The 15776-nt window shown below is 38.9% G+C and overlaps 1 protein-coding gene across 2 annotated transcripts in view; it reads right to left on the reverse strand.

Moving 5' to 3' along the window:
- DERA (deoxyribose-phosphate aldolase) overlaps window positions 1-15776 on the reverse strand; it is a 101770-nt gene that overhangs the window by 36565 nt on the left and 49429 nt on the right. The window contains exon 6 of one of the 2 annotated variants that reach the window (XM_028532891.2): window positions 15361-15489. The exons of the other annotated variant lie outside the window; for it this stretch is intronic. Coding sequence (XP_028388692.1) covers window positions 15361-15489 — 129 coding nt within the window. The remainder of the gene's footprint in view (window positions 1-15360; window positions 15490-15776) is intronic. 2 annotated transcript variants of the gene reach the window in all.

A 15776-nucleotide genomic window follows, 5' to 3' on the forward strand; every position in this document is an offset into this window, starting at 1 on the left:
CCCTGAAATTCTCCAGCCTGCTGGAGGAGCACCGAAGAAAACAGTTAGTGGAAGGGGGTGGGTTTAGCTAAAAAGTATGTTCAGTGACACGGGAATGCCCGATCAGCTCCCGGGAGCACGAGTGTTGAAAAGCAGAGCAGGAGAAGCAGTACCAGCTACACCTGCATGTGTGCTGACCGACAGGAGATGAAGATGAGAAATGCACTTCAAAAATAATTTCAGCAGAAAAGTCTATTTAATAAGCACTCAACTTAGAAAATATCAGCTCGGATGAAAATGCTTCCAAGTAGTTTTAAAGATTTTTATTTTATATTTTTGAAAGGCATTATACTAATGAATACTGTAAGGTGAGAACGCTGGGCGGGGGAGAAGCAAATGCACTTTTTACTCGTCTGAGTTCTCTAAGCTGCGATCCCAGCTAGAAGCCTCAACCTCTGTGAATGCAAATGTAGGTAACATCATAAACTCTGAGGTAATTTATATGCTTTTTCTTTTTATTAAAAAATAAACAGGAATATTTTAATTATTCACTAGAATGTTAATATCAAACCAGTGTGATAGCAGCTAACACTGTACAAACAGCCTTTTGCTGGCTTTGTGTGACATGGATGATCTAAATTCTCTCCAATTTCATTGACTATTCAGTGCCTCCCCCGTTGTCCCTGCCCAATTTAGCAGCTTTGTAGCATAGAAAACATACTTTCCAATGCCCCGGTTGATGATAAATTTTTTACAAAATGCATACTTGTAACACTCATTCTTGGGTCACTAGAAACACAAAGCATCACCCCAATAATTCAAGTCAACGCATGAATTTCCTTTTCATCCTGAATCACTAAAACAACTGTATTAGTTCTCCATTTTGCTTCGTGTGCCTTGTCTTGCTAATGCTTTCTAAACAAAAAGATAGCCTGTCTTTCTTTCATCTTCACAGCCTGAATGGGGTTTCCTTAACAGTGTTACACAGTTTCTTCCTTGTTACAAGAAGAAACAAAGAGAGCGGAAGTGGTGAGACTGACAATAAAGGAACAGGTGGAGGAGGCCTTAGAAAGGGAAGCAGAGACTTGGATTCCTGGCCTGGGAAAAGGCCTGGCTTCTCTTGAGTTCCCCATCCCAACGAATGACATCATTATGAGTTGTTTTGTCCTCTCCCTCCCTGCTTGGTATACAATCATTCACCAAATGCTATTCATTCTGCCCCTTCATTTCCCATAGCTTCTCACTCCTCTCCGTTCTCACTGCACCCACCTCCACCATTCGGCCCCTCACCATGGTCAGCGAGACTGTTACAACAGCTGCCTAACCGGTGCCCCGTCCTCAGCCTACAATCTCTGCCCAGGGGATGTTTCTCAAATGAGAATCTGATCACTGCTCCACCACCACAGAGTGTTCAGAGGAAGGGTGTCTTGTCGAAGACCTTTCACTTAATGTCGTCAATGGGTTCTTGAAACTGTGACTTTAAGTAAAATGATACATAATGAAGGCAATTTTACCACAGGCTAATTGATGTAAACAAGAGTTAGGTTACATACAGCATATTTCTGGTCACAGAAACATCACCAAACTTCTAAATAAGGACACAAAGCACTTCTAGTATTAAACACTGAAATAAATGTGAGCTACACATACACTTAAGAAAGATTAATAAAAACCAATAAGGCCATTCTTTTCCAATCCCTGTATTACACTGTCCAGGGTTGCAGGTGACTGGAGCCTCTCCCGGCGGCAATGGGAGCCCACCCTGGCCTGATGCCCTTCCATCACAGGGCGCACTCACACCCACAGCCACACTCAGACTGGGACGGTTCAGATGCGCCCATTCACTTCATGGGCTCGGCTCTGGGATGTGGGAAGACACTGGAGTCCTGGAGAAAACCCACACAGAAAAGGGGGAAATGTGCAAACTCCACACCTGGTGGCCCCAGCTGGGAAATAATTTTTTTTTCTCATCAACATGAAAACAAAACATTATTTAAGGACATGTTATACTCCACTGCCCATTTCAGAGGGTAAGAATTTTCCCTACCTGCAAATGGGAAACGCAAATTCTTCAGCATGCCATCAAGCCCCAAGCTACTTACCAGCTTCATCTTCCACCTCTCCTGCCACTCCCCCATTTACCCTCCATCCCAGCCACACCAGCTTTCTCACCAGGACACGCTCTTTCACTCTGCATGTGTTCCTCTGCCTGAAACGCACTTCCTCCACATTTGCACGTGATGGCTCCTGCACAAATGCTGCCTGCTTTGCAAACCGTTCGATGACCTCTCCAGAGAAGACTAGTCAAGTTCCTGCAGGATGTGGCATAAATGTCCCTGAGGCTCCTGACTTCCCAAAAGAAAACACCATAAACCCTATTTCTCACTTCCTCATCAGACAAAGAGCTAATGTCAGTGCTTAAAGGGAAGGAGCTATGTTTTACTTACTTTCCTCTCCCTTTCCTCCTTCTGATCCTTCTACAATGCGCAGAATTAGTGTTGGAGAAACATTAATGTTCTTTAAACACTTGCTGGGTAAGCCTACTCAAGGGGAAGAAGTGTCCCTAGGCATGAAGGTGACAGATAAATCCTAGCTCTCCTCTTCTTGACTCTCCTCCCCTGTCCCCAGGTCCTCAGTCTTCAGTGCAGCCCTTACCTTGTCCCTAGTCCCTCGTTTCCCTCCACTCCCAGCATGGCTTCAAATTAGGGAAGTTCTCATTCAATCCTAACCCTTATATGTTGAAGATGAAAGAAGGAGAAATTATGATCTTACTATCAAGAGGGTGGAAGAATAAAAATATGTTCTAAGAGACCTAATTAAAAATTTAATCTCATATCTTCCCACCCCCCAAAAAAAAAACCAAAACAGTTATATGTGTTGGTTGGGACCTACAGAATGACTGATGCAGAATCAGGGGTGTCCAACCTTTTGGCAACTCTGGGCCACACTGGAAGAAGAGTTGTCTTGGGCCATACGTTAAATACATTGCAACATGTAATCACAAAAAGATCTCATAATGTTTTAAGTAAATTTACAATTTTGTGTTGTGCTGCCTTCATAGCCATCCTGAGCTGCTGGAGGCCTGCAGGCTGCAGGTGGGACTGCCCTGTATCTGTATGCTCAACTATGGACTGGCCTAGAGACCAAATACCCAGGTGTAATCTTGTTCTGTGGGTATATAACAGGCTCAGAGTTCTAAATAAACACTCTGTAAATTAACTATTAGGATACTCAGTTTGTTAATCATGGCCTATCTCTACTAAAGTACCCCCCAACCCCCGCTGCCAGAGTTTGAAATTCTCTCTCTAAATAATTTCCAGACTACCAGCGTGAGAGGAAAGAACACTTGTTAATATCAGGAAACCTAGTTTCAGATCAGAGGTCCTCTCATTCCTGCCTATAGGGGAAAAGCAACTACGGAAGTTCTAAACAGGACTAATTCTCTTGCCTCCATTCAAGACCAAGTGAAACTGGAATCTCCGGTGGCAGGATTTTTGCAGCTGTTTATTTAAGAAGCTCCGCAAGAAATTCTAATATGCAGCCCAGGTTGAGAACCTCATTCTAGATGGTGGTTTGACTTTAGGTATTTGTCCCTGGGCAAATTTCTTGTGAATCTGACCTTTACAGATCCTGGTTTTCCCACCTACAAAATGAAACTTTTGTGGTTGATGAGACTTCTTTATATTTGATAATCCTTTTTGGTTTTCAAAGCATTTACCACCTTTGTCTTGCTTCAACCAATTTTTTCCTCTGTTAGCACACATTTCCAAGTTTAAAAATATTATTTCATTTATTTGGCTTATAAACTAAACACAGAAACCTGCAAACGTTTTTTAAAGCAAACAAAGAAATATTCAGCCATGCAGAACAAAAGAGGGCACAGGAGAATCACTGGTTCCATTTTCTAACTTGCGAATGTTTAGTTGCTCCATTTCTCTTGGCTTATCTGACAATGTACAAATCAAGGAAAAACAGACGTGAATTTGTAAAAACCTTTGAGTGGCTTAGACAAAAGGGGTGGCAGGCAAAATTCCAACATGAAAAGTATGTTTCCTACATACTAACTAGTTCCTGGGAGGACAAAAATAACATACACAATCACCAAATTTTACGGATTTCGTTGAGAGCCATTGTGTTCAATTTTTTTTTAAAGGAAAAGAAGCAAATTCCATACTGTTCCACCCCCTCAAATGTATAGTTTCATCATTCTAACAAAGACTTTTTTTTTTGCATATGCTTCCATTAAGGTCATGACTGCAGCATAAGCTGATGATTTCAATAACACCCCCTCACTTCTTAAGTCGTTTTATTGCATGGCTTGCTGAGCAATTTAACACGCACAGCCCCTAATTTCTTTATGCTAGCGGTGGCAATACAAGCTTTGTCTTGCTTCAACCAATTTTTCCCTCAGTTAACACATCTTTCCAAGTTTAAAAATATATTTTTTTCATTTATTTGGCTTATAAAATAAACCCGGAAACCTGCAAATATTTTTTAAAAAGCAAATAAAGAAATATTCACCCATGCAGAAGAAAAGAGAACACAGGAGAATCACTCGCTCTGTTTTATAATATTATGGAACATTGTGTAGTCTTCTGTCAGTATTTATTATCAGTCATTTAGTTTATGATAGAGAATAACTTTTGATTACTGATGCTTGTAGTATTACTCACTCTGTCTTGGACTGTTTGAAGATCTGTATTTTTATTACAAAGTCTAATAAAAATAAAGTGAAAAACCCATAGGTCCCAAAACTGATTCCTGGCTTGTGTTGTATGTCACTCCTTTCCAATCTAAAAAGTATTTCTTTCTGCTGTTGCTCCCTGTCTCTTGCTCATAAGCAAATTTATCTCCTAATGCCTCATTCTTTATTTTAGCCATTAATCTCCCATTGAGAACCTCACCAAATGTGTTTTGCCGATAAAAATATTTAATATCTACTAGATTTCCCCTACCCACAAAACCATCCAACATTGTTTGGAGGGGGAAAAAAAATCAATCTTTTGTACCTGAATTTAAGTTTGCTGATTTGACTTAAAGTATTTTTCTCTAACTTCTTTGGGTCTTTACAGGAAATAATAGAACCACAGTGCAAGAACCCTATTTCTCTTTGTTATAGGTTGAACTGTGCCCCCCCCTAAAGATATGTCTAAGTTCCAACACCCAGTACCTCAGAAAGTGACCTATTTGGAAACAGGGACATCGCAGAGGTAATTAGTTAAGTAAAGATAAGGTCTTGCTAAGTAAGGTGGGGCACAAAATGATCAGTGTCCTTGTAAGAAAATAAGTGGCACAGAAATACACAGGGAGGCGATGGCCACATAAAGACAGAGGCTGATGCATGTACAAGCCAAAGAATGCCAAGTATTGGCAGCAAACACCAGGAGCTAACAAAGGCAAGGAAGGATTGTCCCCTACAGACCTCAGAGGGAGCACGCCCCTGCCGACACCTTGATTTCAGGCACGAACCATGAGAATACATATCTTGCTTTTTTAAATCACCCAGTGTGAGGTACTTTACTATACAGCAGCCCCAGGAAACCAATACACCCCTCTTTTCTCACTGTCTCCACATTTTGGGGCTGTCTATTTCACACACAAGTGCACACAAAAACAGAAAAAGCATCTCTAGTGGCTGCTGAGTATCACTTAGTCTAACAGTAGTTCCATCAGGTTGACATCCAGCTCGTGATTTGCACATCTATCTCCTGATGAGACCCATCTAATTTCTTACACCAGCCAAAATCCATCTTTCCACAACTTCTAAAAATTGATCCCTCCTACCTCCAGGAAACAAAGAACAATCATCCTTTTCCATGATGTGTGTGTGTATGTGCAAATGTTTGACCACAACATCACAAGCCAATCACTGTTCTCCCCCTAAATGATACACCCACTTTCCTTTGACTCACTCTTCTTGGGAAAGTTTCCATTTCCCCCATTCTCTGATGGGAAGGAAATGCCTCTGCATAGGCTCCAGTACCATTTCCTCTCTCCCATCCCCTTTTGTCTCTCACCCCTTCTGCCTTTTCATCCTCTGACTGCCCTCAGCTTTGACATCTCTCCTTGTCCTTTATCAGATGGACAAGAGGAGGGGAAGCCTGATTTTACTGTCACTCCCTACCCGATCTCTGAGCGCCTCAGGTAGGGGAGTCTGCAAATAAACAGGCACTTTAGCCCAGAAATCAAGGGCAGCTGGTAAGTCAAGACCCTGCGGATGTCCCCAGTACATCATCCCGGCCCCCGTAAGCAGAGCAGGGAAACCACTCCCCCTACAAAACAGGAGAAGTGCCTGAAGTGAGGGTGCTCTTGCCATCCTTTCTCTTCATGTCAACAAGGACTTACTGTGGGCCTGTTATGCGCTTGTTTTGCTTTTCTCTTTGTTTACTTCCTGTCTGTCACCCCCTACAGTTTTTCTCCAAACACTGTGTCTCCCTATTGTCTTACTTTCCTTGTCCTCCAAAACAGGACAGTTCAACATACGAATCTCATTGAGTGACTCTAGAAATACATCTGTGTCTCCAAAGGCTAAACGCAGCCTATGTATAATACGTTACATACACAGCAACTGCAGGGTGGGGAACCAGATTGCACAATAACTAAAGTATGGAATTGGGAGTCAAAGTCCTTCAGATTTCTACCACATTCTCAATGTATGATGGCCTCGATCTAGTCACTTAACTTCTGAGCTTCAAGGCTCTACTAAAAGATAAGGCACCTCCTCTTAGGGCAACTACAAAACAAATACGTAAACTACTAACTTCACATGATTTATTAACCTTTATTTACTTCATTATTCAACAAATATGTATACCAAGTATACCCATAATTTCCAAAAATTCTAATTTCCCAGCATTTAAGAGTTTGCTAGTAAATCAGTAACCACCTGGCACAGACATTAAAGAACAATAGCCACAGTTAATATGTTAAGAATTAAATACAAAAGAATAACAATACCAGAGACAGGAGCAAATGTCTACAGATTTAACATCTAAGCCATGTACCACAATTTCACTGAGAAAAAAATGCTTAAGGTTTGTTTTAATGGGAAAATACAGATTTATTAAAAATTGAATTTTATACATGTTGTTTATCAATGTATCTATTGATGCTCCTTTACCTGAAAACTAAACCTATCAATAAGCACTTCCTAGGAACTTAGTATGGGTTAGGCTGTGTGCCCGTGAATTTGTCCAGGCAAGCCAGGTCTGGAGAAGGCAGTTATGTGATCCTGAAATAAGGTAGATTACATTTTTTAACATTTCACACAGTAGCCCTGGCTGGTGTGGCTCAGTGTACTGAGCGCCAGTTCAATTCCCAGTCTGATAGGGCACATGTCTAGGTTGTGGGCCAGGTTCCCAGTTAGTAGGGGGCGCATGAGAGACAACCACACATTGAGGCTTCTCTCCCTCTTATTCTCCCTCCTTTCCCCTCTCTCTATAAATAAATAAATAAATAATCTTTAAAAAAATTTCACACAGTAAAATTTTACACAGGCTAGTATATACCACATAAAAAACTAAGCTCTTCCTTTTCTTTATTTTGAACCCCAGAAGCCAAGCCAAGAGGAGGCAAAGAAAGTGTTTTATGTCTAAGAGTATTAACTTACCATTATCTTTAAAGTGATATGCATTTACCAAATTCACCATCCATAGTTCCCACACTGCTAGGAGGCCAGCAAATATAACCTCTCTTCTGCAGAGGTCTTTATTTTGCGCTCAAAACAAAGGAGCAGAAGAGTGTGGGTGAATGGGGGTAAACTTACTGAAATTTTTGCTTGGGGGTCTCAATTTAAACTTATTTCCTGAATGAGATGTCAAGATAATTAGTTTTTACCCTAAAGTGCTGGAATTTTCCGAGCTAGTTTAAGAAACTGCAAATAAATTTACACTTTAAATCCGTTAACTCTTAACCTAACCCACGTTTATAGTCTTATGCTTTCCTTACTGATAAACTTCCCATTGCAGCAAACCTTTCATAAATTGAAATGCTCTTCTATGAAAAGCAAATCTTATTAAAAAAAAAAGAAAAGCTGGAACACCGCAGGGGGCTGGATGTGCCATCTGGACGAATACTCCTTCAGTAGACAAAGATTCGCAGCCTGAGATGAAGGACTCAGTGTGACTTGTGACAATCTTCAGAAATATACAGCTACACTGCCATTTATTCCACTATTTGATTCATATTTAATTTTTTTAATTTTTTAATCTTAGATGTTAATTTGGTATTAATCACAGTATCTTTTTTAGGGTTTTGATGTCCTTGAGTCATAGCAAGTTTCCCACATTTTTCCCCTTTATTTATTTTTTTAATGGCTTCTCTTACATTTTCTTGTATTTCTCTGCTTCATCTCACTGTTTCTGTATTACTTTGATCTCACTGGGTTAAATTTCGAATATTCCCTCCCCTAGTTTGTAGTTTGTTTTATTTTTTATCTCCTGCACATTACAAAATCCCAGCCAAGTTCCAAACTCATTTTGCATTCCTTCAAGGTCTGCTTTTCTCAAGTCCCATCTTTCTGTGTTAGTACTCTTCCTTCCCACAGATCTTCATCAGCAATTCAAACCTGATGACGTTATGATCGCATCTTCAGTGTTTTTCTACTCCAACCTTATTTATCACACCTGCATTATTTCCAAAGATAAGGTCTAAAATAACTTCAGAGCAGAGCTTGTTAACTATTGCGTGTGTGCAAACAGCCCACCGTTACTGAGAGATAAGGCCACTTCTCTACATTCCGGCATTTGCTGAACTGAAATCCCTTAGCAGGAGATTGACCTGCTTTCAGACTTTTCTATAAGCTTGTTTCCTTTTCTATCTTCCTATCACCCTGTTCTTGCATAATTTGACGAAAAAAAGATGGCGCTCCTTTCTCCTCCCTGATTGTATTTCCTTCAGGTGTTTACTCCCACCTCACCTCCTCCTTTCTCTCTCTCTCTCACCACACCTCCACTAGTGTAAGTGGAAGATCCGTTTTCTCTGACAAAAAGCCAAAAAAAAAAGTTTTCATTAGTACTTTTTTGCCTCTAATAACCACTTCAAAATCCTCACAAACCTTTAATATGTCCTACAACTATTTGGATTGCCTAAACAACACCATCATATACAATCTATCTCTTGTTATAGGTTTGCTCTCAAAATAACATGTCCAAAGTCTGCAAAGTTGTGGCACATCTGGAAAGGTGAATCTGGATCTCAACATTTCACTTTGCCTGCCTTTACTTTTCCTTATACCGCTATCTTTCTTTCTCATTAATTAACTAATTCATTCATTCCTATATTCCAAAACATTTTCTTAGGCTCTCCCAGATGCCAGGCACATAACAATCACAGGGAATACAAGGTAAGTAAGAGTTAGTTAGTCTTTGGTCTCAGGGAGGTTCACAGTTTTGCAAAAAATCTAAAGGTAGAACAATTGATGATAATACTATGTGACAAATGCTACTGCTATTTACAACTGTCCTAGGAGCATAGCAGTATATACAATTAATTAATTCTACCTTAGAGGATCATGGAGCAGTTTGACAGAGTATGGAAGTCTTATTTAAATCTTTAAAAACAGCTAAGGAGAGGAGAGAAGGCTATAACAGAAGGAGAAAATGATACCTAACAAAGACAGAAGTAGCTGGAATATTTCCAAAAATCAATAATGACCATATGGAATAGAAGCAAAATATCCTTTGAACTGATATTCTTATTTTGCCATAGGAGAGTACCTGCTTCATAGAGCGGTTATGAAGAGTAAATATAAATATACATAAGTCCCTTTAGTCCCTGGCATATGGTACATGCTCAAAAAATGGTAGCTGTTATTATTTCATTATAGATTACATATGTGCATTTCATCTTTCTTTTCTTTTTTTCCCCCCTTGGTTCATGGCTTGGTTTCAGGTCATTGTGGCTGCTGAGTGGCTGCCACATTGTGGCTGATGTCCAGTGAAGTGACACCCTATTTGGTACAAATCTAAGGAGCTGAGGTGTCTGTTATAGCTTCCAGAGTAAAATAATTAGGAGAGATGGCAAATAAACATAGCTGAGAAGTGTGCCATAAGAAAGCTAGCTAGACCACATCTAATTTTTATTCTCAAATACTCAGACTCTTTTTATACCTTTCTTTTTTAAGAGGGAGTCAAGAATTGACAAAACAAGTTCATAGCTAAGATTCACTGAACACTCCTACCAATACAGTAAGCCTTGGGGTAAGTACGGAATGAAATCCAGCTCAGTATCTTCTATCTCCTAAAGCTACACAAAATGCTTTTGAAAACTGATGTTCTGAATAAGGCTTTGTAATAGTCTGTGGAAAAAAGAGATTCAGTTATGCTCCTTTCTTATTGAAGTGGGATGGGGTAGGAACGTGTACTGACATTTTTTAATAACTTGCAAAGTATTTAATTTAGAGTTCTAATGCGCTCATATACATTACTTTATTTGAATTGATAATCAGATTAATTTATTTGCTCAAGGTCACAAAATGTGCACGAGAGAACAAGACCGTGCAGTCTCCAGACTCCAAGGACCAAGTGTCTTTCCCAAAGACAATTTAAAGGCTACTAATCATCTAGTTAACCAACATGCAAACATCTTGGTTAACTAAGTTTTTATACTTACAATGACATATAACCCCAGACTAACATAATTCTGTATTTCTACCTCCTGCTCTCTCCAGAGAATTATTTTTGCAATAATCTAAGTGGCTATCAAAGTTATAAGATATATTATGAATATAATGATAAACCCCATTTCTTTTGAAATTTTGACGTTAAATTAATGAGAAAACAAAAGCAATGAAGAATTTCAGATATGATAGAGTAAGTGTTACCCAGACTTGCCTTCTTGCTATAAATGACTTTACAAGTGAACAAAGTATATAAGGCAACTCTTTCAGGTACTGGAAAATTGGCAGCTTAAGAGACACTCTATGTATGATAATCCAGATATACATTAGCAGATAAGAACTTTCAATCAGCTAGTACAAATATGTTTGAAGACCTAAAGGAAAACATAATCTCAATGAGTGAAAAATAGGAAACTTCAGTAGACAAATGAAAATTATAATAAATAATCAAATGGAGATTCTAAAACCAAGAAATGTACAATAGCATTCACTTCACAGAATGGGTTTAAAATCTGAGATAGAAAATAACAGACACTGAACTCAAAGAAAGATCCATGTAATCTAGCCAATGGGAAGAACAGAAAAGACAAAAAAGATAAAAAATAAACAGAACTTTAGCAACCTATAAGACAATGTCTAACATTAATGTATTTGAGCTCCTAGAAGAAAGATAGAATGAGGTAAACAATATATTTGAAAAAATAATTTTTAAAAGTCCTGAATTGGGTGAAAAACATTAATCTACAGATCTAAGAAGCTCAGCAAACTACAAGTAGAATAAATACAAAGAAAACCACACAGGGACTTTGTGGTCAAATTAGTGAAAAACAAAGAGAAAAAGAAAGTATCAATTGGTCACATTCAGAGTAAAATGAGACATCAGTTATAAAAAAAGGAAGGAGAAGAAGAAGAAATGGAATTCCAAGAAATGGAATGAAAGTGGTGAAATGAAGATAAAATAGTCATTAGGGGGTGGAGGAATTGAACAAAAAAGAAAAAAAAGGAAAAAGGACTCAAGGACACAGACAACAGTGTGGTGATTGCTGGGGGTGGGTATAAGGTGACTAAATGGTAATAGAAAAACTATGATGAAGATTAAATTTAAAAAAGAAATAAATAATTAAAAAGTATAAACAGAAAACAAAAAATCAACATATGGTCCTATTTCCTTCTTGCAGTTTTTTTTGTGTAGATATTGTGTATGATTTTTAGCCCAAACTGAGGTCATACTACATATCTTAAAATGTGTTTCGTGTTCCCTAGTAGTATGTCATGAGCAATTTCTAATGTTATTCTAAAGCATGTTTTAATTGTTACAAAGTATTTAATAACATAACTGTATAATGATGTTAATCAAAAAAAAAGTCAACCCAAAACTCTATATACAGTAAACTATCCTTAAAACACAGGGATAAACAGAGACATTTGCAGGTGAATATAACCAGAGGGAATTAATCCCCAGCACACCTGCAGGAAGGAGTAAAGACGGAAGGAATAAAGATGGGAAAATATAAAAGACCAACTTCACTTAGTTTTTTTCTTTTAATTTCCTTAAAACACAAGTGATTGTTTAAACAAAAATTGCATCATTGTACTGAGAAGTTCATAACACAGGTGGCAGAAAAACACGAAAATAATCCAAAGGACTAATGAGTATATGTGGAACAATATTAATTCTAGGTAGCCAGTGGTAAGTTAAGGATGCATACAGTAATTGCTAGAATAATTTCTAAAAAGATACAAAGGTTATATAAAAAGCCAATAGAAAAAGAATAAAATAAAATATTATAAGTTATTTGATAAACCCAAAGGTAGCAGAAAATATGAAACAAAAAACAGATCAGAAGAGGAAATAAATTGCAATGTGACACAATAAATCCTACCTTACAATAGATATCCTGAGTATAACAGAATTTAAAATTGTAAGTCAACAACATGATATCTAGAAAAGCATAAAGTATATGAAAAGTAAACATTTCATTGTAAATAAAATTCTGACATTCTAAATAATAAGAGAAGTCCAAGGGAAATCAGAAAATATTTTAAATAATTTTTTTAAATTGGTTCTTTGAACAGATTAATAAAACTGGCAGACCCCTAGCAAGACTCTTTTTCTACCAAAAAAAAAAACCAATATAAGGAATAAAAAAGGAGATATAACTACAGACCCTATAGACATTAAACTAATAAAAGAATATTAGAAACAACTTTACACCAATAAATTTGCCAAGTCAGTACATTTGTACAATGGAATACTTCTAAGCAAACTCACACACAGATGACAGGGACAGATCTCACAGCTATTATCTTTGGTTGGGGGAGACAAGCACGAAATCTCATGTGATGCTCTAAAACTAGCAAAGCTCATCTATGGTGGGTGATAAAATCAGATCAGTGCTTATGTGGGGCAGAAGGTCAAACGAGTAGAATTCACCGGCAAAGGACATGTATGGTATTTCTGGGATAATGTAATATACACAAGACTCATCACATTGTGCACTTAACACCTGAACCTTACTGAATAAAATTTACATCAAAGAAATTAATTTTTAAGAAAAAATTAAAAATTACCACCAAAATAGGAAGCAATGTGAATTTAGTTCAAAAATTTTTTTCATTTAAAAAATTCTGCAAAAGTTTAAAAATACTTCATTTCTATTACATACCTTCTTAACAGAATAGGAAGCATGCACGGTGGGCCAGGAAGTGTGCTAGACGCTTTCACCTGTGATACTTCACAAAGAGTGTGTCTGCAATTCATGATAAGATCTAGCACAGTGCCTTGGGAGACAGAAAAAGCAGGGAAGCTGGAACCAGAAGACCTGGGTCAAATAATGACTATATGTCATCTCTTGGTTTTGTGACCTTGGGCAAGTCACTTAATTTTAAATTTCATCAACTACAGGACTGACATGAAGGTTAAAAAAGTATTTTAAAGTAGACACTGATTAAATGAAGGAGATAAACAACAACGTGGACAGGGCTATAGGAGACGGAAGATACAGGGGAGAGTGTGTTTCCAGTCACATGTTTGTCTGTGGATAGGTGGAGGAGAGGAAGCAGCAGAGGCATCCAAGTTCGTATCATGAGCAGTGGGTGCAGTGATAGGACACGGTCAGCTGAGGGCCCAGACTGCATATACTTATTTGTGACCTGAACAACAGCATTCTGGACGAACAACCGCTTGTCCTGGCAAGGAGCAAGAAATGGCAGGCTCCTCGGCCACTTCAGACTCCAAGGGTCTTTACCCAGTTTCCTAAAAGCTGCAAGGAGCCTTCTATTACTATAGATCTTTGAAGTGCCAACATGACTGATGACCATCCATTCCTTCTAATCCTGAGGTTTTCGGAGATTCTGCTCTAAACAAGACAACCAGGAGAGAGGTCTTCTGGATATGGCAGCAGTAACCAGAGAGATGCTATCACTGAGGCCTAGCAGGCTGATCCTCAGTGGAGTTCTAGGGAACAGTGTGAGGCCTGACAGAGTATTCTAAAAGTACCTGAGTGTAAAAATCCAGAGGATGACTACAATAGAGGCCCAGATTTAAGACCGGAGGTGTCTCATATCTTCTCCCAAATACTAGTAGGGCACCTAGAAATTCAACGTTCAATCACGGAACAGTGCAATAAGGTTTTATCTGACGAAGGTTTCAACAGGATGCCACGGGGGCACAATGAGGGGGTAATGAACCACACAGTGGGGAGGCAGCAGCATTGGGAAACATTCTTTGAGGAAAGCGACACCTGTGCTGAATCCAAAGCCAGTAAGGAAGTATTTGGGCAGCAGGTATTTCAAGGTGGGGGTCACAGCACAAATACTCAAACGGGTTGGACGGTGCCACCCAAAAAAAACTGCAAGAAATTCCAGAGCTGGAGCAAACGATGTGCAGAGAGAATGGGGAGACAGGCAAAGGCAGGGTCTGGGGAAGGACCGGTTTTAAAAATCAGGCTGGAGGAATTTACAGTTTACCTTGAGATGAAGAAAAGCCACTGAAGGATTTCAAGCCAGGAGTATCACAATCAAATTAGCATTTTTAAGAGATCGTTCTGGCAACCTTGAGAAGGACAGAATAGAAGGGGACAAAAGTACAGACAGGGAAACTAGTTAGGGGACTGTTGAAGAGACCCCCGTGGGGAATGGCAGGGGCCTAACACAGCAGCGCTCGGAATGGAGGGACATGTCAGATACAGAGAAGAGACCCAGCACCCTAGGCCTGGTTCCCTGATTTACGTGGAGGGAGAGAAAGAAGGAATCAAGCACAACTCCTGAGCTTCAAGCTTGGATGTGTACTAGAATAACTCAACCTACATTTGAAAGCATCAAAAACAATGATCCTACACTCAAGTTTTAAAAAACGAATCAACACAGAGGCACAGGTTTCCTCAGACAATGTGCATACACCATCACTAAGAAAAATCAAACCCTTAAATTCACAGAGAGGAGTAAGCCAGAGCTAAAGAAATTCCTGTCTAACATGTTGATGAGTGAATAATCAAATAACAAGGAAGGCAATTCACTAACAAGAGAGCCATCTACTGCCTTACAAGGATAGTGCAGCAATGAAATGCCACCAAAAAATGTGGAAGAAAGCCAAGTGTTTTAACACTTCACATCGTACATGTAGTCACAAAATATCTGACCCCTCCCCCACAAAAAATCCAAGTGGTTAGCACTTTTAGCTAATAACCAAATATTTTCACTTACTTATTTCACCTAAAAACATCAATTCAATATATACCATCATTTGAATAGAATATGCTTACCTGCCATCATTGCTATCATACTGGCTTTGTAGACATTAGTAAGAGATCCAAGTTCTCCTGTCGCTAAGATGGTTTTGAGATGAGCTGTCCCACAGGCCTTGCGAAACTGACGAATCTCATCATACAGGGCTGGAGAAAGAAATAATTGAGGCAGTTACAAAGCAGGCAAGTGATAACATGACTTGGCAGCCCTTTAGAGCTGGTAGAACCCATCTCAGATTTAGGAAACATAAAACATTTGTCACTTTCTAAAATCCACCCCAATTTAACATAGCCTAGAGCATTCTGTTGCCGTTCCCATCCTGCTACAAGGAATGCTAAGTTTGCTACCATGAAACCATTTCTGAGCCCTGGCCCCAGGTCGAGAGCCATGAAGCTTTTAAAATATCATTATAATGACATGCAAAAATTTCCAG

The sequence above is a fragment of the Phyllostomus discolor genome, chromosome 2 (assembly GCF_004126475.2).
Source record: "Phyllostomus discolor isolate MPI-MPIP mPhyDis1 chromosome 2, mPhyDis1.pri.v3, whole genome shotgun sequence".
NCBI lineage: Eukaryota > Metazoa > Chordata > Mammalia > Chiroptera > Phyllostomidae > Phyllostomus > Phyllostomus discolor.